Here is a 26,368-nt window from a genome sequence, read left to right as displayed (position 1 = left end):
GTAATTGCATTAGAAACCTTGCTTCCAAAAATATATACTCTGCTTTTCTCCAAAGAGATTTCACATACAACTGGAAGGAATTCAACAACACTACAAACACTGATTGTTTCAAAGCAGACCAGAACCTTTCCTAGATTTCTCCACTTTTAAGAAGCAATGTGTTACAGGGATCTTATTATATCACTGAAAGGAACTTTCTCATTGGGTTCTACACCCAGAGAATACCTCAGTAAAACAAGCAAAGTAGTTCATCACCTCCGTAGTATTTGTTAACGGTGTACATATACACAGCTGTATGCACCAAGAGAAAAAAATATATATAAACAATTCAAATTTCTTGCATATTCCCAATTAAACAACTCATTAAGATTTTTCAAAGAACTAGTGACATAGGTGGCATTATTAAATACTTCAGAAGCTATTCAGTCACAAGTAATGCTATTCTTTCATACATTATCATATTCTAAGAAACATAACATTACTAACAAAAACTTATTAAAAGGCTCCTTTCAGAGAAGAAAGCCACCTCTCAGATTAGTGATTTGAAAAGCAAGTATACATGTTTCCTATTCAAGAAACTTCAAGAGTTTTGGAAACATCACTCAGTATTCACAAAATCTCAGTTACTTAATGAGTCACTACATACTGAAGCTGCGAAGTTTGCCTCACCTGAAGTCACAGGCAGCTTTCCATACAGGTTAGCTGTAGAGGGTAGATGGTTCTGGCTTGAAGCTGTACTAGAAGTAAAAATCAGCATGTTTGGATAACTGAGTCCTAGTGGCAACCCTGTATGAACAGCAGGTGTGCCTCATTCCCATTTAACAGCGATTACTCAGTCCTAATATCTCTGAAGTCACTCAGAAATATGTCAGTGTTCCTAAGTGCTGCAGCTTCTTTTTATCAACTGTGAGGAGAGCTCAGGAGGACTTACGATGGGTATTTCTACTTTCTGCCATCTCATCTAGCTTTGCTTGAGAAGATCTCCTGGCTCCTTAATAAGATCCCAAGTAGGATCAAGAGATCTGAGAGAAGGAAAGCCTGCAAACCTGCATTAGTTCTCCTGCCTTTTGCTATGGCTTTTTAAGCTGCGCAGTTAATAGGGGCAACATTAAGAGGCTTTTAAAGAAGCATTGCCTTTTAGTGCAGCCTGTTACTATCATGATCAAAGAAATAAAAGACTCTTTCATCAAAAAAGAGACATGACCTACTAATCTACAGTTCTTTTAATAGCACATTTGTAATGAAATGAGTCTTAATGGGCATTCCTCTATTTCCCTCTTAATTGCTCCCGTTGGAGTGTATTTGCATAAATGGAGTTCACTTGCCCACAACATGCTGAGCATTACAGGGATTTCTGATTGGTAGCAGTCTGCATCCATTTCTTAGTGGTAAATAGCCATGAAACTCCATGAGAAATAAGAAAGCCCTTGATTATCAAATACTAAAGTAAAGTTTAGCTATTTCTACCCTTCCCAGGTCCAGTACGTTATGCTCTATCTGCTAATTGTTTTCACCTAAGTTCAGAGTGGGAAGATACCATATGTTAGTGACAAAATGCACAGAAAAACATAGAGAACATCAAGCCTCTAGCAGAGAGAAAGAAGCAAATAGCAGCTGGTGAATGGAAAACTCCTAAGAAAAGACAAGTGCTTTGTTCTACCACAGATGTAATGGGGCATGCTGGCAGTGGGGGTGGTGAGAAAAGTCCTTGTAAGGGAGAACTACAAAAGGCAAGCAGAAGAGATTGGGGTCACTGAAAAAAAAAATAAAACACAGCAGCAGTCAAATGTGGGATTGCGGCTTTCCTAGAAATATGAATTTACAGATGGCTGCAAGTTTAAGATAGAGAATAATAATCCTTTTTTACATATGCAAACTCTAATATACCTATATTAGAATCAGGTGAACTCTGTTTACCTGTTTGCCCTTAGTTATACTGTTTACTATAATAATTCTGATATGTCTATCATCCTCCTCTGTAGGAAACAAATAAGACTTTAGGGATTAAGTTTTACAGTGATTTACACAGCCCAAAGTACAACTAAAATATTCCTTTCAAGGAATTTTCTTTCATTTATGTCTGTCTTTGAACTGTCTAATTATTACTGCCAAAATAGTGAGTCTTTGATAGAGCGATATGCTGGTGCCTGCTGAAAACGTGCTATCTCCTGCTTTCCTCTATTCCTGGCTACGCATGTGGCAGTACAGCCTCTGCCTTCATTGTCACACTGCAGTACTTCAGAGAGAACTGCAATGCTACGAAAGGAGCTGCAAGCCCAGGCTTTTTTCTTGTGTTTGGAGAGTACCTCAGACGTGCTGCTTTGAGTAATTGCTAGTCAGCACAGAAAGAATCTGTTCTTCTCTGGTTCTGCATCATTTATGCATATACATGACATCAGATGCCTCTGATAGCATGGGGGTAGGTGCTTAATGGTAGTTTGAGTAGGGATGGAAACATTAAAACTGGGCACCTCATCTAAAAACAAACAAAAAAAAATGTTAGGGAAAATCAGACATTAAAAACATTACGTAGGTTTGATAATACTTTATTGCACCTCTGAAAACCATAGCAAATTTCACAAGATGGTAGCAAAACTGCAGTCTTCCAGCAAGTACTGCAATATGGTTTTCCTACAGCATTTTCATAGCTTTAAGGATTTTTGTTTTGTACTTTTGAAAGCACTTTGGCTATCACTTGGCAAGTCACATCTACTGCTCTGCTATCATGGTACTGATTTGGAATAAAAGATCTATGTGCCAGATATGTCTAGCAGTAAAACTGCCACTAAGCACTGCATACCCTGCAAAAAATTGTTCTCCATCTCCCTCGTAATACATACAATTACATATTGAAAGGCCCCAATGAGGTGACCCTAGAGCTTTCTTTTCTTTATGCTAAACGATCCCAGCTCCCTCACTCTCTTCACAGGAGAGATGCTCCAGTTCTCTGATCATTTCTGTGTTCTTCTCCAGACCCACCCCAACAGCCTGGACACAGTAGTCCAGGTGGTGCCTCACAAGGGTAGAGCAGAGGGAAACAATCACCTTCCTCACCTTGATGGGAAAGCTCCTTTTTATTCAACCCATGGTACAATTGAGCTGAAAGTGCACATTGCCAGCTCAGGTCTCATTTTTCATCCACCAGTAACCCCTTGGTCTATCTCTGCAGGGCTTCTCAGTGAATTGATCTCTAGTCTGTACTGATATTGGTAATTACCCCGACCAAGCTGCAGGACTTTTATATTCTTGAGTGATCACAGATTAGTCGCTTACTGCATCCATGCAATGGAAAAAATAAGATTTCCTTTCCTGTGACATTCTTGTCTCGTTTTTTTGAGACTGTTTATGCACAGTGGATGAAAGGTATGCTTCCAGTATTTCTAAATACAGAGACTTAGATTTGGCATTTCTGAAACAAGATGAAACTGAGGCTCTTTTCAAATGGCAGGTAAAAAAAAAATCAAACTTTCTGAAAGACAACAAACCACATCATCAGTCCACTCACCAGCTACTGAATAAACTTATAGTCATACAGTCACCTGTAGCCACCACCACTGAGGCACTAACAAGAGAGATTTACCTCTCACTTTGTCTGTTTTTTAGGTTTGTGCTCTTGTGAAAGCTGATGTTTGCGTGCATTCTGGTTCACTGGGATTAAAGCAATCACATTATGCCAAAGTGCCATGTTAATAGATCCCAATGCAGGATTCAGGTAGTAGTTATCTTAACATTTCTGCTGCTTTCAGTTATTTTTATAGTTCTGGACCTTTTTTCCTGCTGAGAGAACTGAATAAAAAATGGCTTTCAAAGACACTATAATCAACCACTGCTGGCTGCAATTACATTGTGTACTCCATGTCTTCTGAAAGAACCTACGGTTTAAAACCACATATCTTTCAGTTTGAATTCCCTCTTGGCTCTATTCTGTTTGGAATTTCAGAGGTGTATTCAGAAATGATCACTAGGGCATATGTTTATGTAACAAAGATATTAAAAAGAAAAAGTGTACATCAGAAGATTAAAATTTCATCAGCTATCTTTAGTCTGAAAAAAAAAAAAAGCCTTTTTTTTCTGTTTATGAGTGATATTTGCAAAGGAATGCCTCATGGAGAATGAAGGGAAAAGGGCATTTGGATTTCAGAGCAGTAAAAGCTAATTTACACTTGAGACTTTCAGATCTTACTGGTCATAAGAGAAACATAATTGTAAAGTAAGCTCAAACTCAACTTCTTTTTAAGTCCAAGTCAATTATAGACAGACTGTAGCATTACAGCTTTTGAGTACATGAAATTTAGCTATTACTGAAAATATCCAGCAAGGAATTCTTTACTATATATGAAAATGTATCAATATGATATATTTGAATATATGAATATGACATTGAAAATAAATGAATATGATAAATTTGGAAGCCTCTATTTTCTTAGGTTAGATGGAATACTGTCTTTTCTTTGTGTAGTGATTGCTACTTTAACCTTTCCCCCACCACGATGAGAAAGTAATTTTTTGCAGATTTTCGTTACAGCTTTAATCCTCTTCTTGCAATCTTTCCTGCGGGGTAGCAGAACTGTACACTTTGTCATTGTGAGGACAGCCCCAAGGTCAGCTTGAGGTCCTGGCTCTTCTGAATTGTTCAGATTATTTTAAGGACTGGGATATTGCTTCTTTGACATGGCTTTGCAACAAAGTAAAATCTAAATAAATAATCACCAGATCCTCACCTAGCATGCCTCCTTCCAAAGAGCAGCTTACATAGCAAAACTAGGAATCAATATCTGTCCATTCTTCTTCCCCCCATTAATGCTTTCCCCACCCTTCATTCCTCAGGCTTTGACAATGAAATGTTGATTCTTTCCTCTCTCTCTGAAAAGTTTGACAAATTAAACACTTGTACCTGATGTCAGCATCAGAGTACTGGTATACACAACACAGGTGTTGATGAACTAGTCTATACTTTTTCACCCCAACCATAAAACAAGTTTGATTTTGTGCCAGTAGAGGCACATATGCCAGAGTGTTCATTGTGTAATACTACTTGAATTAAACAGCAGGTCTATTTTCTGCCTTTGTGTTTATTTTCCCCCAAGTAATTGAATATCAGTGAGGACAGATACAGCTTCTCCCCCGCCCATCCCCAACCATGCACCGTAAAGAACTGAATAAATAAATAAATCTTGTCTGAATATTCACATCTGCAATTAAATCTTGCAGGGCATATCTGTATCATTCTCCATACTCAGTTCCCTCAGTTACTATGTCACATCATCTATTAACTTACAACTCCTCACTCACTCTTCATGTGAGAACAGCAGTGAATTATCAGTTCTTGAATACAATGAATGTTAAATCATATGGACTAATGGACCTTATTCCTAATGTCTGAAGCTTTGTACCTAGCCCTCAAACAATGAAACTATACTTAGGTGAATAAGAAATAAAAGATCTATTGCACTAGCACTTGTTTGAGTAACGGTTATGTCAGAAATTTTAGAGACTCATGATTATTGATTCATTAAAAGGATACTTAACATCTAATCATCAGCAGCCGACAGTGCCTGACATACATACATACATACATATATATATATATATACAAAAACATCACTGAATGCATGGAATCTGTAAAGAATTTTCAAGTCCTGGTTCAATAACAATTTATGAATCATATTCTTTTGAGAGTTTATTGAGGGGGAGATACTATGGGAATGAATGGAAAAAAAAGAAAAGATGTTTTCTCTCTCCTTACTGATGCCTCTGGGGGGAAGGCTCTTTTCTGGTCTGGTTTACTGAACCACCACCTACAAAGAGCAGCACAACCTACTACACTGAGCGGGAGTAGAGGTGGAGACCTCTGGTGTTCTTCATGTCAAGAACCTGCACCTACCTGGTGGTTGTCACTGTGCTGGAAAGCCATCTCCAGGACACTGTTCCTGCTGCATCAGATAAACCCCAACGGATATATTTTCTCATTGATTTCTAGTTGAAGTAATGAAGTATTTCTCAGGAAGATTATAAAATTGCACTGAATTCTCACATCAGTGACATGAAGACATCTACATTAATGAGATACTGTGGGGAAGAGTGAACAGAAAGGTTGCCTATGAACATCATCACCTAGGGGAAATAATTTTCAAGTAAGTTGATATTTATAGTGATTAAGCAATTGTCTAAGGTTTTGATCTTTCAAAGAGGCGTGAACATAAACTTTATATCTGCAGCTTGTCACACCAAAGACAGTTATTTCACTGCAAGTGACACTGCTTTTATGTTAACAGTCATCATACCTAAAGTTAGACTGGGATTCTTTTTTTTAAGCTTGGATGTGCAGATTCCTTCTTCTCCCATAAAAACCCCAGATTTGATATGTATTTGAGCTGACAGAGCTAAGCCAGTTGTCTGAGAATGTTGTACAGTGAAATCGTTTTTCACTCTTGACATTTCAGTTGATTAACACAGTGCGTTCCCCAACCAGCTGACCAGCTGAGGGTTGAGAAAAGTGAAATGTTTAAAGTACTCTTTGTCTTACTCCTTGTCTTTGTATGATGTGAAGAAAACACAAATTTTAGCCCCCATCCCTTGGTGGAGACCAAAGGAAACATCCTGTCAATTATATTTGCACTCTTCCCATTACAGAAAAAAAGCATCCCTGGTGAATGACTTGTTTTCAAATTAAAGAAAGGAGTAAGCATAGAAATTGCAAAAGAGCTACTACATTGCAGAGACCTCTCTGCAGCATGAGACGTTGAAAAAAAAGCACAAAAGCCATTTAAGAGACAAGGAGCTAACTCTTTACTAAAGACACAGCTCACAGTATATTGCTCCCATTCTTTTTATTCACTTCACTAAATTTATCATTATGACCCATAATACAGTTACAAGCAAAGGTAACTGTAAAGACATCCTGGGCTTCGGTTGGTACTCATCTCGATTGCACACTCAAGCCAAGGTCTGTAAAAACATGTCTGCTCTCTTGCCGTACACACAGAATTTGCTGGGGTTTAGCTGCTTGGCTTCTGCACGGAGACCACCTAGTCAAGAGGGACATTATGGGATCATGCCCCTATTTCAGCTGTTTGGACACATCTCTGCAAAGAAGAATAAAAGGCTATATTTCACAGCTATGATATCATTCTCATGAGCTATATTTCAGCATGAGCCACTATAAAACCTCTCCCATGACATCAGAGCTGTGAAATATAGCTGACTTCAAGTGCAGAAAATTCCCCTGTAGGAATAATTGTTTCCTGGCAATTGGCATTTGAAGGACTGATCCTTTAAGAGGCTGGCACAAATCCTGTCAGGCAGTTCTGCTCCAGGCAGCACTGCTCAGGAAACATTAAGTATAGGAGCAGAGGTACACAAGCTCACTGTGGGATTTGGCTGTGGGGGCAGTGAGATGAGCCCTGGTGGAGCCTGTGGAGTGATGATTTTCACTCCCTTATTGCCATGCAGACTTCACTAATAGCAAAATAATACGTTTGCTTATACGCTGTACTCCCTATCTCAGACCCTTCCTCCCCAGCAAGGTGAGCCATATGCACACAGCCAGAAATTAATTCTCCTGTCTTTTCCCATCTTCACTCCAAGCTAGCTTCACAACAGGTATGCAGTTAAAGGGCAGCTTGCCAGGGCTGCAGCTGCCCACGGAACTCATTAACTCACCCAGGCAGCCAGCAGCCTCTCTGCAGAGCAGATGGGCAATAGTGTGGGAGTCAGAAGTACCGTGTGCAACATCATTTCCCCTTTTGTGTCTTACCAGAGTGCAGAGACTCAGAGCTGAGGGGAACAAGGAGGGATGTTGGCAGAGCCTTAAATGAGAGCCTGACCAAGTCAGAAGGGCATAGGAAGAAGATAACAGGTGCCATAAAAACAGGAAGAAAGCTGAAGCTACCTCAGCTCACTCTTGCCTGGTGCCTGATTCTGCCAAACACTTCAAGTCTACTCACATTTTGCTCTTTCTGTTCCTCTCACAAATTTCCCCTTTCCTGTGAAGGCCACCTTGCTGTGGGCAGTGGATCTGTTCTTACTGTGACTCCTGAATGCGTGCATGTTCAGATGGGTGTAAACCCATGGGTCTGAGCCAGCCTCACAATGCTCAGATGTTTACGTAGGCACATCTCCCAAGCCCTGCAGGATGGAAGTGTCTTTGCCTACAGAAGGTTTACTGATCTTAATGAGATCTAACTGGGAACTTTCCCTTTTCTCCAGAGGAAACAACATCATTTCAGAATTAATTGTATCTTTTCCACCCGTCCTCTTAATGTTAAAAAACTGATTTCTCCTCACCCAGAAGCTACCTTCTTGTAGTATTTTACCTAGTGAAGCTGTAAAACGATATAGTTTGAACAGCCCTTTTCCATTACCTACCATCATCTAAAAGTTAAGTGGTATTTTTTTTTAATGGAAAATGATTTACTAAGAGGAACTACAAGAGACTTGAGGTTATTTTATACAATGTATTACTAAGAACAGTGACAACCAGCAGAACGGCTAAAAGGAGGCATTGGAAATGTTCTAACTGCATGAATGTACCTCAAAGGTTAAATTCTGCCTGATTTACACCTTGACAAACCCAACATAAATTACAGGGGGAAAAATGATCTTTGATGTACAATATGATCCAAATAGTGATGCATGAAATGTCTAGAAAATAAAATAAAATCTCTTTTGGATTTAGTATAAAGTCAGATTACCATTCAACAATTTTATTTACAAACACTGAGAGCTGCCTTGTTGAATATTGAGCTGGTTCAGAATGATTTATAGCTTCTGATAAGAATACTGAAAAAAATAACTTCTCCAAAGAGCATCTGTGCAAAACAAAATGAAAATCAAGCAAATAAACTTTAAGAGTGGATCTGTTTGAACTAAAAAAAAAAAAAAAAAAAAAGTTTATGAAAAATATTCCTATATATAGGAATATATATGTGGAATTTTTTCTGTCAACTAATTCTAATTTCTTCAGACAACAAATTGTTCCAAAGCTGTTCATTAGGCATTTGGTTCCTCATATCATTTCTTCTTACTTAATAAAAGCTTTCAACTTCTTTAAAACAGATGAACTGTCAACACCAAGCTATAGTGTTGAATGCATGATATTCTCCATGATGAAAGTCGTGCAATCTTCAGTGATATAGGGATCATTTTCATAATTATTTTGAAGGTGTACAGATATTTAATATTAAAATAGGAAGCAGTAGCTAGTAGGAGCCCAGAGGCAGAGACTAACTAGATGACTGCTATACTTTTTAATTAATAATAAAAATATTTACATATATAACTATTCATTAAAGTTTCAAAACTCAACACATAACTCAAGCAACAGGTACCAAAGAGAACAAAGACTTCCACTTAACTTCACAGTGTCAAAGAGGTCCAGAGCGTGGGAGATATTGGCAAATACATACATCTACTTCACTAGCCTGTTTACTTGACCCTTCCTAAATGAAGTTAAGTACAAATTCCTAACATTTGAAGGTAAAATCCTGGAAATTTCAGGCTCTTCAGCCCATAACTACAGCAATTGAATGTCCTTGAGATGACAGTATGCACTCTTGCTAATCCTTCTTGAACGTAATAAAGTAACCACATCAAGATCCCCAGTCAGAAATTAATCAGCTATATAGCAAAGCCCAGGCTGTAAAAATGTAAATACTTTTTTTTTGCTTTAGTTCATGAATGAAAGTAAATGGAGGTGAAGGAAGAAAGACACCACCAATATCAAAACACATCAGGACTACCTCCTTCTACTCAACATACATTCACTTCAATTATTTAAAGGACTGCTTGCAATGTTTTGAACCAGGAACAGCTTTTCAACAATCTCTTCTAATTTTTGATTGCTCTTTTAATTTTTGGATTTACTTGCTGTAATGATGATTGTTAATACTTTTGAAAATACTTACAACATTACTACTTTTCTTTTCAGAGATTCTCTGAGACTGCAAAGACTACTTAAAGAACGAAGACGGCATGAGATTGGATTTGATGCACTAAAATAGGTTAGCTTGAGGACAAGAAAAACAGTTGCTATTTAGATCTTCTCTTGTTGCCGTGATGAGAACTTACCATTGCTTCTGGTTGCTGTTTTGGGCTGGCCAGCCCCACCAAAGTTTCTTAACTTTGCTGTCCAAAAGGACTAGTGGCTTTCCAGAAAAGGAAAAGGTTTTGGTATTGTCTGGAAACAGCAGGAGAGACCTCAGTCGTTCCAAACGGAGTTGGATGTGGAATCAGTTCTTTTTATTGGAGGAATATACAGGAACTGACTATCAATATGTTGGCAAGGTAAGATTCTTTTAGATATGTTTTGATTTTAGAAGAGCTAGATAGCCAGCAAAAGCAAGTAGGTAAGAATGATGCCTGCTACAGTTCTCAGTTCTCATTTCTGGCTGCCCTGCTTCAGCTGAGGAGTAATTCAGTAGAAAGGTTAGTATATTTAAGCTTCAAATTGTAATCAACTATGAGGAGTTCCTAGTTTAATTTGCAAGTCCCATGGTCAATCATGCCCAAATCTTCAAAAGCTTCTGGTTTTTAAAATTATTTAATGGATATGATGCAGCTCAATTATAGGATAGTCTAGCTCACTTTTTATCTTTAAAATGTGTTTTCCTTCACATTTTTTTAACTATATAGTGTCAAACTATATATACTTGAAGAGGGTTTATTCCAAGATACCTAGAATTCACAGTGCCTATACTTTTGTGAGGATTCTCCCTATTACACAGCAGGCAACCATTTCATTGCTTATTCTCCACTGCACATACCAGTGCTGCAGCCATTTTATGAAGAGGTTTTGTGGTGCCATGGAAGACTTTGTGACATGACCACGATACACAAGCCATGCTATTACAAAGAGTTGAAGAACACTGTGCTTATGTGCTAGGTAACAATCAGGTTAAAAGTACTAAGCTCAAAGCATGCCAACAGCTAGAAAAGGGTCTTTAGAAAATAAAAATTACATCTGAATTCTGAGAATATCCACATCCCTGAGTGGCAGGCCCCTGTGTAGGTAACAATTCCTCAGGTAAACTATAGAGCTAATGCATTTGTGGTTTATTTAGAGGGAGTCTACACTGCCCAAGGTGTCATAATCTATAAGAGTCTCTCTTGCAGAATGCAGAAATTATGCTATTGATGATAACATTCAAAGTAAAAACAATATAGCTTAGTTTTCTAAACTCAAATAGGATTGTGTCTGATCTAGCTTGATCTTTCAGGCCTCACAGCAGAGGCTGCAGATCACAGTGGTTTGACATTTTATCTCCCTCTACAAGCTTCTGAGCATTCCCATGAGAGATGGTGGCTGCTTTTCTTGCCTGCCAATCAGCTGTCACTCAAAGTTGGATGTGACACTCCTTTCCTACTAAATGGCTGCAAGGCATGATTCAAATGAAGAGCTACTCAGCTGGTATAATACTCATAGAGCTCCAACCAAGATAATCAGCATTCATGAAGAGTACCACTGAACCCAATCTACAGGAAAATGCCAAAGGCAGAGAGTCCTCAGAGAGAAGCAGAAGGAAAGATAAGAGGGTAAGAAAAAAAGCCAGAGAAGAGTAAGAGAGGAGAACTAGAAAGACAGAGGTGGGTGGAGAGGAAACTTTACAAAGAGGAATCAAGATCGAGGGAGGGAAACAAATCAAATAGGGGTAGAGAATAGAATTCAGGAAAATAAGGTTACCTTAAGAGAACACAGTAAAAACAGAAGATGAGAGAGTAAAGGAAAACCAAACAAAAAAAGATCCAAACAAATCAAACAGACAAGAAGTACGGAGCCAAGGAAAAAGAAAGAACAGAAATTGAAAGACGGCAGTTCTCCACACACACTCTTGTTTTACAGAATACTTGTGGGGGTCGAGGTAGGGAGCTCTTTCAGCAGCCTGTCATTTTCACTGCAAATTCTGACATTAAACCTTCTCAGTCCCAAGTCTCCCATTCTCCACACTGCAGAATTCAAGTAGAAGCTATTGACTACAGAGGGATTGTTAAGGGAGCAAATACTCCTTCAGGATGTGTTTGCAGTGAGACAGCTAAAAATGATCTAGTTGGACCAAAAAAAACCCAAGAAAGTTTGAAGTGGAGTCACAGAAAGAAAAAAAAAAAAAAAAAGTGGTTGTTATTTTTAAGTTATTCTCCTGTTTATTTGTACTTTAATGCATTTACTATTACAAAGCATAGAAGTGACACATAATGTATAAATGTCATTGATTCTGTGTCCCTGGGCTGTTCACAAGTGGCCTTTCACACGTCTTTCAAATGCCAGAACTGCTCACACCCTTGTAATTTAACAATTAGCCAAAAGGCATGGAACAGCAGCCATTTATTATTAGAGAAAGTTGAATATTGGTGTGAGGATAAGCGATAGAAACAGCTGAATGTCTCCAAATTGAGGTAACCAGGCAATTTAGCTGAGCAATTAAACTTGATTGGAATGGGCAAATGAGGATAATGAACATGTTTATGAAGCATATTTTGTCTCAGAGGACAGAATGTTAACCTTAAATATGAACTGAAAATGATAAGAGATTTTGGTTATCTTCTTCTTATTCCCTTATACCATAAGGAAACATGCATAGGAAATTCTTTGAAAACAATAGCGATATATGCATGTAAAGGGGAATTGTGCTTTCTTTTTACTGCATAGGCAGTCATATCTAGCTTTTTGCTTTTTGTGTTCAATAGTTAAAGCTGGTGGGCATTAACATCAGAACATAAAAAAAAAATCTTCTAAACAAAGAAATCTTTTAGTCTGCTTTTACTTATGCCTTTTCTGTTAATTGTTAACGTGTTTAATTCAAACACCTGTATGAAAAGATTAGACATCACAACTTGGCTGTAAAATATTCTAACAGCATTGTTTTTATAACTGCCCATATTAAAGTCATAAAAACCTGTAACTGTTTGTGCTACAGAAACCACATTTATATCATAATAGTTTTGGAGAGAAGAAGAGGAAAAGTGAAGAGGAACATATTCAGGTTTGAGATAATAAAAAAGGTAATCTCTCTGAAGATATCAAGCAGCAGTAAAGCTCAGGGCAGTACTGAAGGCAACGCTGAAGCATCATGAGTCATGGGCCAGAGCACTACAATGCTATATGCTCTGTGTATTTTATCTCCAGCAAACCCAAATGCTTCCGTCCTTTAGGAGATAATTGTCTAAGCACACCTGAGCACATATAAAACAAAGTAGTCCTTTTCTGGTAGCCATAGGTACAATGAACTATTAGAAACAGGTCCTCCAGTTTTGTTTACTACAGATTTTACTATCGACTCAAATATGCTGCTGTATCTTAGACAAGAATATGCATCTGCCACAAATCTCCTAGCGTTATCAACACAAGTTGATTGTATGCTGTGGCACTGAATTCAGATCCACCATTTTATCATCCAGTTCTATTCCTAAGTTTCATTCCTATATATTCACAAAATAAATCCTTTGAAAAAGAATAGGAATACATGCCCTCTAGTCTTGGTTAGGCTCAGTAATATAAGGAACTGGTATAAAAGTTCTAGACTGGAATTATTCATTGCACTGCTGAATAACTTGTGAGTTACAGCTACTCATTGAAGTGTGATTGATGGGCACAGTGACATTTTAACCTGAAGATATCTTTTCTTCTGGTTCAGAAATTACAACACTTGCCAGAGACTCAATCCAAAAATAAAATAAAAGGATGATACATGAGTATCAAAGTGGAGAAGTTCCCATTTCTACAATCCAGAAAAATCTGCAACATCTGAATTAGGTTTTTAAAAATTATCTATTTGTACCAACAGCTATTTAGTAAAATTTTAAGGAGAGGCATTCACCCCAGCCCTAACTCACAGGTAAAAGATAAAGTGGTACTGTAGTTGTATATAGAAATATATGCTGTATTCCTCTGAGGTTTCAGATATTTCTGAGCAACAGAGTGAAAAAAAGCTGTCGTTACAATAGTAGACTCAAAGGTACAGTAATCATTTGTATGCATCTGATGTCTTTACACAGCTATCCCATTGGCTGCATGAAACCCATGTACTGGCATCCATCACTGAGTGGTCTTGTCAGAGCACAAACCTACAAGTCATTGTTATATAAAGGGATAGGATGCCTCTTTCATTTAGACTAAAGAAAGTTCTGAACAAGACTTAAATCTTACTCATTAACCTGGAAACAGCTTCTGGCAGCCTGCAGTAAAAAGGAGCAACTTGCTTTCCTGATAACAACAGGCAGAATGGTTTTGTCTCACTGTCTGTCTGACAGTGAAAGGAAACTTCCAGACATACTTTTCATTTTTTCTGTGTCTTATTGATGCTCAAATAATTCAAGCTGTATGGTTGCCTGGAAGCTATCTGATGTTTCTACCTGTACCACCCATCATAAACAATCATCCTCTGCTGACAACTCAATTTTTCAAGGAAGATAAAAGTCAAAGTTCTGCTGCTATGTGTCTTGGCAAAGCAGAAAGGATACTGCACCTAGGAAAAAGTAGAATCCTTCTCCTTGGTATTAAAAACCAAACAAACAAACAAAAAAAACCCACAGTGAAAGATTCCTTACCCTCTTTAAGGAGTGTTCAGGTACCATCAATCCTGCTTTTAGGGAGGACGTGATAAACTGAATGGTATTGCAGTGTGTTTCCAGTAATATTTTGCTTCCTTTTCCCTGACTTTACTTACAGCTACAACTGTTTTGAAGGCAAGCATCACCAAATCAAAAAGAGAATATCTCCAAACCATGGCAAGTAGTAGGACTAAGTCACATTGTGAGAGAGAAATGTACAGTTGTGACATGAGGGGCTATTTAAAGAATGAAAATTACTGTCCTGTAATACAGTCCACACATTTTCAACATCTTGATCAGCAATGGGTCACATACTCCAATGTGAAAAATTTATGACATCTTAATTGGACAATTAGCAAGAAAAACTTCCCCTTTCACTCAGATCTTTAATATGCTAGTACTCTGTACTTATCTCCAAAACTTTTGTTTTTCAAAAAAGCCAAGATGTGTAAAGGCAAACTAAAATGACTGTGAGCATCTGGGCTTTTAGCATTCCTCATACAATTCTACTGGCAAATATTGTTTTTCTTTACCTTGTAGCTAATGCTCTGATAGCCTCATGATGCCTTCAGTTTCCTATTCCAAACAAAGTGACCAGGTCATGAAGCCTAAAATTAAATTACATTTAAGTTACATTTGGGACTTCTTCAATGAGTCTACTCAAAACAGCTTTCAATTTCTTTTGACATTCAGAATATCATTTCTTTAGGAACAGATTCTACTTTCTGATTTTCCAAGAGAAATGCAACCCAAGACCCAGACCTAATGTCTTGCAATGACTTTGTCCTGGAGTGGCTTGCAGCAAAACTGAAGAGAGCCATCAGTCATTTCTTGGTTGCTTCAGTCAAGCTAACTGTAGCACTACCCACAGTGTACACAGGCCTCAGGGCTAGACCCCCCATCCCTGGCAATTCTTCAGCATTCTTCTTTCACAACCAAATGTGCACAGAAAACATGACTCCATGATGTACCTCTCAGATGATACCACACCCATCATCATCACAGATGGAGGAGAAATAAATCCTTGTACCTTTCCAGATGCCTTCTTCCTCCACCTATGTGAGGGTGCCAGAGTCCTTGGAAAGCTATCAGCAATATGCTATCATGCCTCTTTTCTCTTAGCAGAGCATAGAGCTTTTGTGTTTGTGACACTCCTGCCCTTGCTATTGACAAAAAAGTCACAGGGTCCTTTATGAATACCAATATTAGTTAATTGCAATAATACTGCAGTGAAAGAAGCATTAGCACAAGCCTTTTGTAGAAGAGAAATCTGATATACAGGGAGGTTAAATGACATAATCGGAGCTAAAAATCAGAAATTTATAAACCACAAATGAATAAAATAATGCTGAAAAAAAATCAGAGTTCTTAGCTTGCACCTGCCTGTTGCTTCAACAGGCTGAATATATGTCATCCTTGCAAAAAGTAGAACAAATGCCATGGCATGTGTGCACTGCCTTTATTCCTCATCCATCATTCATATTTTATGTTCTACCACTTGACTTTCCCAACTGCCCTTCATCCTTATACTGAATTGCACACACATACACACACTTGTCTTATATTCCTCTTTGAAAGATTTACTGACGCTGATAGAAACCCTCTATACTGTTGGTCTCTGTGGAATAGAGATAACTGAAACAAGGGACCGCTGAGAGGTTAAAGGCCCAGGACACGAATCCAAAAACAGGCTGCAGATTTTAAATCATATGGGGGCTAAGAAAGGAGATAATGAGAAATGGGTGGGATGGGCAAGAACGACATTCAGAAAATGAAAGGCTGGAAACAAAGCATGTTTAACATTTACGATTCTCATAATTGTGAATCTACTTGGCATCATTCTTACACCCAAATATATTACACAATAATAGAACCTTACAACCATCTGTCTCTAACATTCCACATCTCCTCCTTTATGGTACATGATGGTACTTAAAATGCAGTGGAACATAACCTCCTCCTCTTCTTCTCATTCTACCTAGAGAAGTCAAGGCAAGCAAATTCTGAAACTCCCAGGACAGTATTTCTCTCTGGCTTGATAAATGAAGTGAAAAAATCTTGCTTTTTTTTTTTTTTTTTTTTGTGCCCAGAACTACACAGTTTTTATTTCTATATACTAACAACCCACTCTTACCAGTGCTTACATTTCGGGCCACATCTTTCCACAGATCATCCTGTCCTCCCTTTGTCAGCAATCTGCCTGTCTTCTTGGACTGTGTGCCCTTAGACTTCTAGCTATACAAAAATAGCTTAACACATTTATTTTTCTCCTCAGGGAGAAATCACAGGTGAAGTTCATGGTTTATTTTGGGTTACTTAAATTACTGATCTTTGGAGCTGCAATTACCATTTTCCTATTTGTTTGTACAGCAAAGTCAAGTCTTCTCTATAAAGCTGCAGTGTTGTGAATATAAGACTTGCAGGCTAACAACAGCTAGAAAAAAAATCCCTCTATCAGGCTTACGATAAAGAACCACTGTTATTCCGCTATTTGCTATTTACAGTTGGCTCATCAAAAATATTAAACTGTAAAGCTTACAGAAATCTTTTTATTAAATGAAACTTATCCTCTGTGACTGCCCTTGTGTTTGCTGCTGTTTCTCTCACTGGTGAACATAGGTTCACAGTGGGGCAGCAGCAGATTGAGAGCTGTGGCCAGTCAGCATAGCATTTCAAAAACAAACTGAAAATGTGTTGTGATGTGAATAGCTACCACTGATCTGTATGTGCTAATGCAGACTGTGGCTTGCTTTCACCATTAATGGGGTGAAGCAAACCTTAGCATGCACTTGCAAATGCTTCAGGGTTCAGTGAAGCTTGTACTCACCGTGAAAGCCTGAGGTGGCAGATGAAGGAAAGGTAAGAATTGCCCTCTGGAAGAAAGAGAGAAAGGAAAATATCATTTCTTTCTTTCTTTTTCTAATTTCACACACACACACACACACAAAAGGACATCAAGAACAATAAAATTTGTAGAGAAATAAAATGCTAGGTGAGCTGGGAGCTAAACTGTACTTTACAAAAGGGGAAAAACATATCAGCAAAAGTTTATTCTGAAACTGTAATTACTAGTATTTTCTTTTCAGAGTTGTTTCCTTGGGAGACATATCACTCATACTGCAGCCCTTCTATCCCCAGCTGGTCTGCCATGTTGAATGGAGCAGAACTATACAAAGGTCTAGCTGGAGTGGCCTTTTTGCATAGAGATAGTTTACCCAGCACTATTTCTTACTTCTTTGTGAAATGTTTCACTGTTAATCATCTACTGTAACAAAAAAGGTTTTATTGCCCTGTGCTGCTTTGTAACTATCATCCTATTAAGCCTGTTTGGCAGCTTTGTGCATACTGCGTCTTCATGTTGGCAGGCTACATCTACTCAAGTCATGTAACATGTAAATTTTGTATTTGCATTATGTTATCAAGAACAAGAGGTCAAATTCTCCCTAAAAGACAGAATCAAAGAGTATAACTGTATCTATGGCTCCATGACATGCTTCTACAAAGCAGGCCCTGCAATCAAGCTGACTCAGGCAGTAGATTTAAAGGCCATGCAAACAGAGGTGTCAGAGCATTCATAGATTCTTTCCAGCTGATGCTCTTTCTGTGGTTTTACACATTTCAGGTCAGTTGCTTAAAGGAGAGCTAATGCAACTTATAACTGCTAAAATTCCTCAGAGAATTTCCAGTAGACGTAGGGAATAACAACCTCCAAGGGGGTTTCAGCCAGAGAATTAATATAAGAGTGTGAGCCTTATGCTACTTCCAGGTAACTCAACCTGCCAGGATCTACACAATTCACCCTGATTAACCCACTTCATGCAAATATTTATGATTTTACCTGCAGAAAGTATTTTCTGGAAAACTCCTTTCAGATTATTTATGCTGATTTGACCATATCATAACATGTTCTCCAAAAACACATATTTTTTTATTCCACAAATACTAATTTGGAGAAAAATATTCTCACCAACAGAATTCCAGTCATTCCAGTCAAAATTAACCCTCATTCCTAGACAAGCAGTGTTGAATCTTGAACTGTCCAGCACTGAATATTACTCCTGACAAACAGAACCACAGAATAATTTAGGCTGGAAGAAATCCTTAGAGGCATCTTGTTGACCCCTCTGCTCAAAGCAGGTCCATTTAAGAGCACGTTGCTCAGGACTCAATCAAGTTCTATCTCCAAGTTCAGAAATTCCACACCTTCTTGGGCAGTTCTCTCAGTGCTTAACCACCTCTTTTTGATTTTTTTTTTCCTTTAAATATCTAATCAGAATTCCCCCTATTGCAATTTCTAACTACTATCTTTCATCTTTTCGCTGTCTTCTCTGTCTTTATCTACTCTTTGCCATTAGGTAGCTGTAAACAACAATAAACCTTCTCTTCTGAAATCGAAACAAAAACATTTTTCTCCTCTCCACATACATCATATGCTCCAGCCCCCTAACCCTTTTTGTGACCCCTCAGTAGACTTAATGCTGTGTATCAATGTCATTCTTTTACAGAGGAGAACTAAAACTAAATGCAGTGCTCCACTTCTATTCTCACAAACTATGAATAGAGGAGAACGATCTGAGCCTCTGAGAGTAGGCTATACTATTGCTAAAAGAAACCAGTGTTCAGTTGGCTTTCTTCTCAGCAAGGACATTTTCAGCTTATTGAAGTAAAACATCCAGATCTTTCAGCACAAAACTATTTCTCCATCCAGACTGTATTCCAGCACAGATACAGAAACTTATATTTGCCAGTGCTGAACTTCATCAGTCCATTTCTCCAAGCTGCTGCTGACTACCAGATAGCAACTCTACATTCTCAATATTAAAAGCTCTCAATGCAAACCACCTCCATTCTTTTCTTTAATGACTTAAAAACATTGTTGAGAGTGCATTCCATCATTCAAATAATTAATAAAGATATTAAGCTGTATTAACCCCCAGTATCAACCCCTGAGGAACATGATAAATAATCAACCACAGATCATAACCCATTGTTTTTGTCTATCCATGAAATTTTCCACACATTTCACCATCCATTTTTGCAGTCCATATCTCACCAATTTGTCTATCCAGATTTTATATCAAAAGCCTTTCGAAGGTCATGCAATAATCCTCTCTGCTTTTTCACAATGCCATGAAAGGCAATCCATTCGGTTAAGCAATTGTTAAACCCATGTTGTTTCTATCACCTTGGTTTTCTTTGCTTGCACCTAGATTTACCTTCCAAGTGGATTTGCTCCATAGCTTCGGACTGAAGTATACCTGCCCAGTCCTTAGTTCCCAGATTTGCCTTGCCTGTGGCTTTTCCTGTTCTCAGAGATTAGGAACCTTCCTCAGTATCTTGTCAAATACCACATCAAGAAAACATTTCGTCATCATTTTTTTTTTTTTATGCATCCCACTCTGAGTGTGGACCTGAGTTCACCCAAATTGTGGGTGAACAAGTCCCTACATTTTTGTAGTTCTTTTTTTTTTTTTTTTTTTTTTTGCTTGCTTGCTTGCTTGCTTGCTTTGTCTGCTGTGAATAATGCTTCACTTCGCTAGAATTTGCTGCTAGGCTCAAGGACCTTTGAGACCTGAGGGTAAATTTTACATTCACATCCATCTAACATAATATGTCCTTTGGTCAACTCATCAATCACTTGTGTGAAATTTTCTTATGGCACTTTGTAGAAATCTGGGTTGTTTGAATACAGCCATATTGCTCTTCCAGCAGACATCAGAATGATTGAAGTCCTTCATGAGTACCACAGCCTTCAATTGTACAGCTTCCTTCCTCCATCTGTCTAACAAAGGCTTCAAGAACTTCATTTCTTTGAGCAGGCAGTCTGTAGTGGATGTCTACCACAATATCACTCATGTTGATCTGTCCTTTATCTGCAAGCTCTTGACTGATTTGTCACCTGTTCCAAAGCAAAGCTCCATCTACCTGAACTGATCTTTTGCTAATCCACCCCCCTGCCCTCCTGAAGTTCTAACACTTGTTTATCTCAACATTTGAGCCATGTGACCCATTCCTTCATACCCAGGCTGATATTTTGAGGAATGCTCTTTTGAATGAAAAACTTACTCAGTGGCAGCCTTGGCCAAGTTTTCCCAGAAAGAATTTTCTATCTGAGCAGCCTTCCAGGGAGAACACAGTTAAGACTTATATATGTGGCCTTTTCAATTGTAACTATTGCCTCACACAGTTTTCTAGTTATCTCTTTATGCAACAGAAACTTTTAGAAATAAATTTGGGAAGCATGACAGTGCAGAGATATTTTTCCTTTCCTCACTTTCTGAATCACAGAACTAGATAAGCCAGGTATGCAAACAGATTAAAGACTCGACTAAACTTGTGGATATGAATTTATTTCATTCTTGTTAAACGTTGATTTAAATCAGAATATGGTTCCCCATTTGTTTGAATGTTTCTCTATAGCCTCACTTCTCCAATCCCTTCTTTCCACCCTGCCACACACTTTTATATAGCATATAAAATTCATACACATACCTCTGGATTTGATTGTCAGCATCAAGTGCAGCTCAGAATATCAAGGGATCACCTTTGTCAGTAAGCAAAGGATGAGCATTTGCTTTCAAGCACATCCATCAGGGAACAGAAAAAAGCTGTTACTTACTGAAGAAGCCTGATGTTTTATTCAACCGTATCCCAGTAAAAACATTTCTGGATATTAGGCCAAGCAATTTTTTTTCCTACTAGTTCACCATTAAGGAATATCTTCCCTACCCCTCTTCCCACTCAAGGAATAGAGGTTTTTACTGAATTAAAAATGCATTTCTTCATCTAGCTTTATGAATCTGCATTATATCTACAAAGAAAGAACAACACTGATGTAATATTAAATTCAAGCTGCTGTGGGATGATTTGGGAGATTTAAAAAAAAAAAAAATTATTTTTTTAAGTTTATGAGTCTAAGAAAAACGCTTTTCAGTGAAATGGATAATTCAGATCTCTGATAAAGAGTGACCCTGGGTAAATTTCCTAAGATGATAAAGGCAATTAAAGCTGGATATATAACACAGATTGATTTCATTAACTATACTAATCAGGCAAATTAAAGATTAAGGAATATATGCTAAGGCAGTCTATTAGTTACAAAAGAGCATGTAGTCATTTTTCTAGGGAAAAATAAGTAAAGCAACAAAACAAGAACAACCAAAAAACTCCTAATGTCAGTAAATGTCTGCTGTCAGCTAATATTATTTGAGTTCCTTTTTTTTTGACTGAGTAATGCAGTACATGATAGAAGTCCCATTAGAGTCATTGGAAACTCTCAAAGATAGGTAGATCGACCCATGAAAGTATTCTGCCATTAAATGTCTATGTGCATGTACAAACTCATATGATACCTTATTCTCATGTAATTTTTAAAACACAATATATCTGTGTTAGCCTCTTGGCTCAGTGAGCATCTTTTCTTGAAAATGGGACACAGTATGTTAAATAAACTTGAAGAGTGAAGGCACATTAGCTGTGCTGTAGGTATCTGCTCCTATGCACATACCTTTCTTTGAGATATAAAAGGATGTCAGGATAAGGGAACAATTTTGTTCTAACTTTAAAAAAAGCTGTGAGGAAAGCAGGTGCTCTTGAATTGTTTTCACAGCTCCCATTGAAAAATGGGGATTTAGGGAAGAGATTTCCAGGGAAGCATGCATTTCTTTAGAGACTCATTGCACTCCCACTGAAAGTCATTACAAATTAGGCATTTAACTTTCCATAACTCCACAGCTTACCTGACAGAAAATACATATTTATTTTAGTACAAAGTAGTAAGTTTAAAATACCTCCAGATGCTATTGAGCTAATATAATCAGCCCAGAGTGCAGAAATTTCCCCATCTATCCCTTCTTTTAGTTAATATAGTGACAGTAACCTTCAGCAGGTAGATAATAAACACAAGAGCAATGATACTTTCTAGCATTACAGCATCTTCCTTGCTTTGACTTAAACAATCTTTGATATTTCCACAAGCTAGCATAGAACAAATTACACCTAACATTCAAATCACATTATAATAATTATGTACAAAACTGAACATTGTTAACAACCCACATTTTACTGCAAGAAGAACATCAAAGAAGCATCAAATAGCAACATAAGGTCAGCCAGTAAGACTTTGAGAGAGACAATATTAAAATCAGTAAGTTCTGCATTTCCAAATAAAGCCTACTTTTCCATTGCATATCTTGCCTTTTGTCAGAGGTGCATTTAAATGAGCTTCACTCATTTGTATTTTTTTTTTTTATTTAATACCTTGGAAGTCATTAGTTATGCGTCAAACTCATCTTTTCATTTAGTCCTTAAGACTCATATTTGAAACCGATGACTGACAATCCAGTTATGGTAGGAAATGTGGAGTAATGATAATCTGTCCCCTGAAATAAAATGACTTGTATACCTCTTTCTGGCTTTCAAAACTACAATGGATTGAATTTTCATTCCTGACCACTGAAGTGTACACATCAGTAATAAAACAATTTTTAATCTCTCCTAATCTTCTGCTCAGATTTACATGCAAGAAAGTATTCTTAGTACCTCAGCTAAGCTATGACAAGTCTGGGGTGGCTAAGCCTTTTATGCCTTTCAGTCAGTGGGTACTGATGACTCAGATAAACTAGTCCTCCTGTCTCCCAGGTACTGTTTCTAACAAACAGTTTAAAAACAAAACAAAAGAGTGGTGGCCACTACAACAGAGAAATGCCAGATGCTGAAATAGATGAATCAAAAAGCAGATTGATTAAACAGTTTCATCTGTTCACAAGGAATTGAGAACTGAATAAAAAACAGATCTCCAAGCTTTTGTGAAGGTAATTCTAGAGGTCTGTACAATGCTATTTTGTTAAGACCACTGCAGTTTAGGTGAACAGGGCTCTGTAATCTTTCAGGCAATGGCTTGATGAACCAAACAGTAAGCAAAGCTGTAGAAATCATTTTACAACATATATATGTTCTTTTTTAAGTGAGAGAAATCAGTACTCGGAGGTATAATGGCTTTCAGTTCTTTAATACCTGCAAAGTGAGATTGGGTCTCTTTCTTGTGGTCATGTAGTAGTTCAAAGAAAGCAAGAATTTTGATAAAAGGAAGTGAAAGTCAAGGAGCCTTATGTTTAGAGATTATCAGATGTGACACAGAAGTCTATTGTGCTTTATAAATTAAAGACCTATTTGTCTGTTGTAACTTAGTAAATTCCTGTTATAATTGTGCTTAGAGATAAATAGCAAATGGGACAAATAAGACTGCATTACCAAAGAAGGGCTAAGCATCTTTCAGCCCAAGAGAACATGGAGACACCTTTACTTAGTTTGCAGCTTTGTTCAATAGTCCTTAAGATCTGATAGAAAGTTACCCCCTAGAGAGAGGGAGCAACAAAATAAGGGATCTTTCCAGCTTGATGTACTGCAGTTCAGGACAAAAAGCTCTTGTGTCATTGTCCCTATTTAATCAAATTGAAGAGCAGCAGCAGTTGTGGAACCCAAGAGGGATAAGAGTTGATAGGCCCTAGGCAACGTTGAAAGGAGTGACACTTTTCAATTGATTTTTTGCAAAGCTGATTAGCTGTTGCTGCATATTTGCACTTCAGGATAGAAAACCATTTGTGATCTTGAAGGGTGTGTAACAAAGGTGTGAGTCAGTAGAGTATGGGTGTTTATTCTTCGTTTTAGACATTTTAAATAGGACAGCAAGTTCCTGGCTACCTTGGGCAGCCTGTCCCACATCCCCAGGATCATAGTATCAGACAAGTTATTGTCAAGATCTACCTCAGACCACACAGTCTCGCCTATAACCCTCATAAAAGAATAAGAAGAGCCTTCCAGCCTACCTGGAGAACACAAGCCTGGAGGGGGTCAAATACAAAAGCACTTTGTTTCCTGATCCTGGTCAAATGTTAAATTCTTATTTCAGTGTCCTTTCTGCTCTATTTCTTATTCTACTTCGTTTTTATTCCAGCATCCTGGAACCCCTTACAGATTAAAGAAAAAATTCCAATAACTCTAACTATTCACATAAATTTTATTTATCCTTACTACCTCTTCAGTTCTCTGTGTCATTAAGATATTACTTCAGTATTTGCATGCTTGATTTCAGCATCATACCCCTTACTGTTGTTATGCAATGGAAAACACAGCAATGATAGCGGAATAGCTAAGTCCTAGGCTAAAACAAGTAAAGATTTGCTCAAAGACAGCAGCCATGGACATAGAAACAAAAGAGAAAAGAAAAGAAAAGAAAAGAAAAGAAAAGAAAAGAAAAGAAAAGAAAAGAAAAGAAAAGAAAAGAAAAGAAAAGAAAAGAAAAGAAAAGAAAAGAAAAGAAAAGAAAAGAAAAGAAAAGAAAAGAAAAGAAAAGAAAAGAAAAGAAAAGAAAAAAGTGCTTACTTTTAAAAGACACCAGGCAGGTAGGAATCTACAGTGAAATACCCTTGTCTCCATTGCCAACCATTCAGTGAGGTCTGGGAAGGGATGCATCCTGGCTCCACACCTTCTGGCCACTAAGGCACAGTGCTTGCACCTGAGCTCCCCTGGGTTGGCCCTGCTTTCCCACCAGGTGCTCAATCACTGGGTCAAGCCCTAATTTAGCATTTCTGCTATAACTCTTTCCAGAATATTTTGCAGGAGGAAAGAAGGAAAAGAAACAGGATAGGAATAAAATAGGAGTTACCAACAAAAAAATATATTCCAATATGATATGAATGGTCATATATTAGAAAAGCCTTAACGTTAGTCCAGGGATATCAGGAAGAAGCTACCTAAACATGCCAACAAAAATGACAAATGTATCTACTTATTTCTAAAAGACATAGGAAAATACTAACATTGCTGTTCAAGACCTGTGTGCATTCATACAGAAGGAAGGCCAACTGAAGCAGATCAATTGCAGGAAAACTACATGGAACTACTAGAAACAACACATCTGGCCTTCTCTTCATGGGATCCTTTTGGAATCTACTGAACTCAAAAAAATGAAAGACTAGCATTTTAAACAGGATTCAATTTGAGGACTGAAAAGTGACCATTTTACACAGGAAGAGTGCATGTAGGCTGGCAGCCTTGCAAAGAAAAATACTGAGAGTATATATCATTATTATCCATAGATGTTGGAAGAGAAAGAATATAAGCAAGTGGGAGGAGGTTCTTGAAACAGAAAAACAGTCTCGATGCAAAAAATTAAAATTGTCTTAAATTCAAATACTCAGGAATCAGTCATACTGAACCATATTCAGGCTTACACTATTAACTGCAGTAAAGTAACTATACTCACTATAGTAAACCAATCACTGAAGTAAAGTAAACTAATTTAAGTACTCTGTAAACCATAACATTTGTGAGATCAAGAAAGTGACTAACAATGAAGATTGTTGATTGCTTAGAATAGCAGATCTTTGGTTAGTGGGGAGATGTAAAAAAGAAGGTATCCAATTTTAAGCACCTGTCATAATAGTTTGAAAAAAGCCCCTGTATGGGAGTATGGAAGTGCTGTTTCTGGCAGCTGTACATTTGAAATTATGGTGCTACGCTCTGGTAGAGTGTCTTTGCATTTTTCTTTTCATCTTGTCAATGCTTTTTTTTTCTGTTGTTTGTTTACTTTCTATGGAAACGACAAACTCCTATTTTGAGGCTGATGAGTATAAATCTTCATATAATTTTCAAGTTGCTTTACATAAGAATAGAAAGGAATCAACCCTTAGTTTCTCTAAAGTATAAGAAAATTTGGAAGAACTGTAGCACCTTTCTCCCATTTCTTCTGAATCCTTTTTTAGAGTTCTAGAGTTTTTACCAGAAATTTCAGTTAAATTTTTGAAGTAACAAAACAGTGAAA

At 37.6% G+C, this 26,368-nt stretch overlaps 1 protein-coding gene and 1 long non-coding RNA gene across 4 annotated transcripts in view; one reads left to right on the top strand and one right to left on the bottom strand.

The window, feature by feature from the left end:
* Positions 1-26,368, top strand: part of LOC116226378 (cadherin-6) — a 99,703-nt gene that overhangs the window by 38,997 nt on the left and 34,338 nt on the right. For all 3 annotated transcript variants that reach the window (XM_031589244.2, XM_090137060.1, XM_090137061.1), the window contains exon 2: positions 9,929-10,284. In XM_031589244.2, the coding sequence (XP_031445104.2) occupies positions 10,057-10,284 (228 nt within the window). In that variant the 5' untranslated portion in view covers positions 9,929-10,056. The remainder of the gene's footprint in view (positions 1-9,928; positions 10,285-26,368) is intronic.
* On the bottom strand, positions 6,759-25,098 carry LOC149918434 (uncharacterized). The gene is made up of 4 exons (XR_016465041.1): positions 24,928-25,098; positions 17,372-17,417; positions 15,078-15,152; positions 6,759-7,085 (listed from the first exon to the last, which is right to left on the bottom strand). It is a non-coding gene; the product is annotated as an uncharacterized LOC149918434 (long non-coding RNA).

Source organism: Phasianus colchicus, chromosome 3, assembly GCF_987193195.1.
Source record: "Phasianus colchicus chromosome 3, bPhaCol1.hap1.1, whole genome shotgun sequence".
NCBI classification, from domain to species: Eukaryota; Metazoa; Chordata; class Aves; order Galliformes; family Phasianidae; genus Phasianus; species Phasianus colchicus.
Note: the sequence above shows the minus strand (reverse complement) of the source record. Positions and strands in the feature narration are given on the sequence as shown.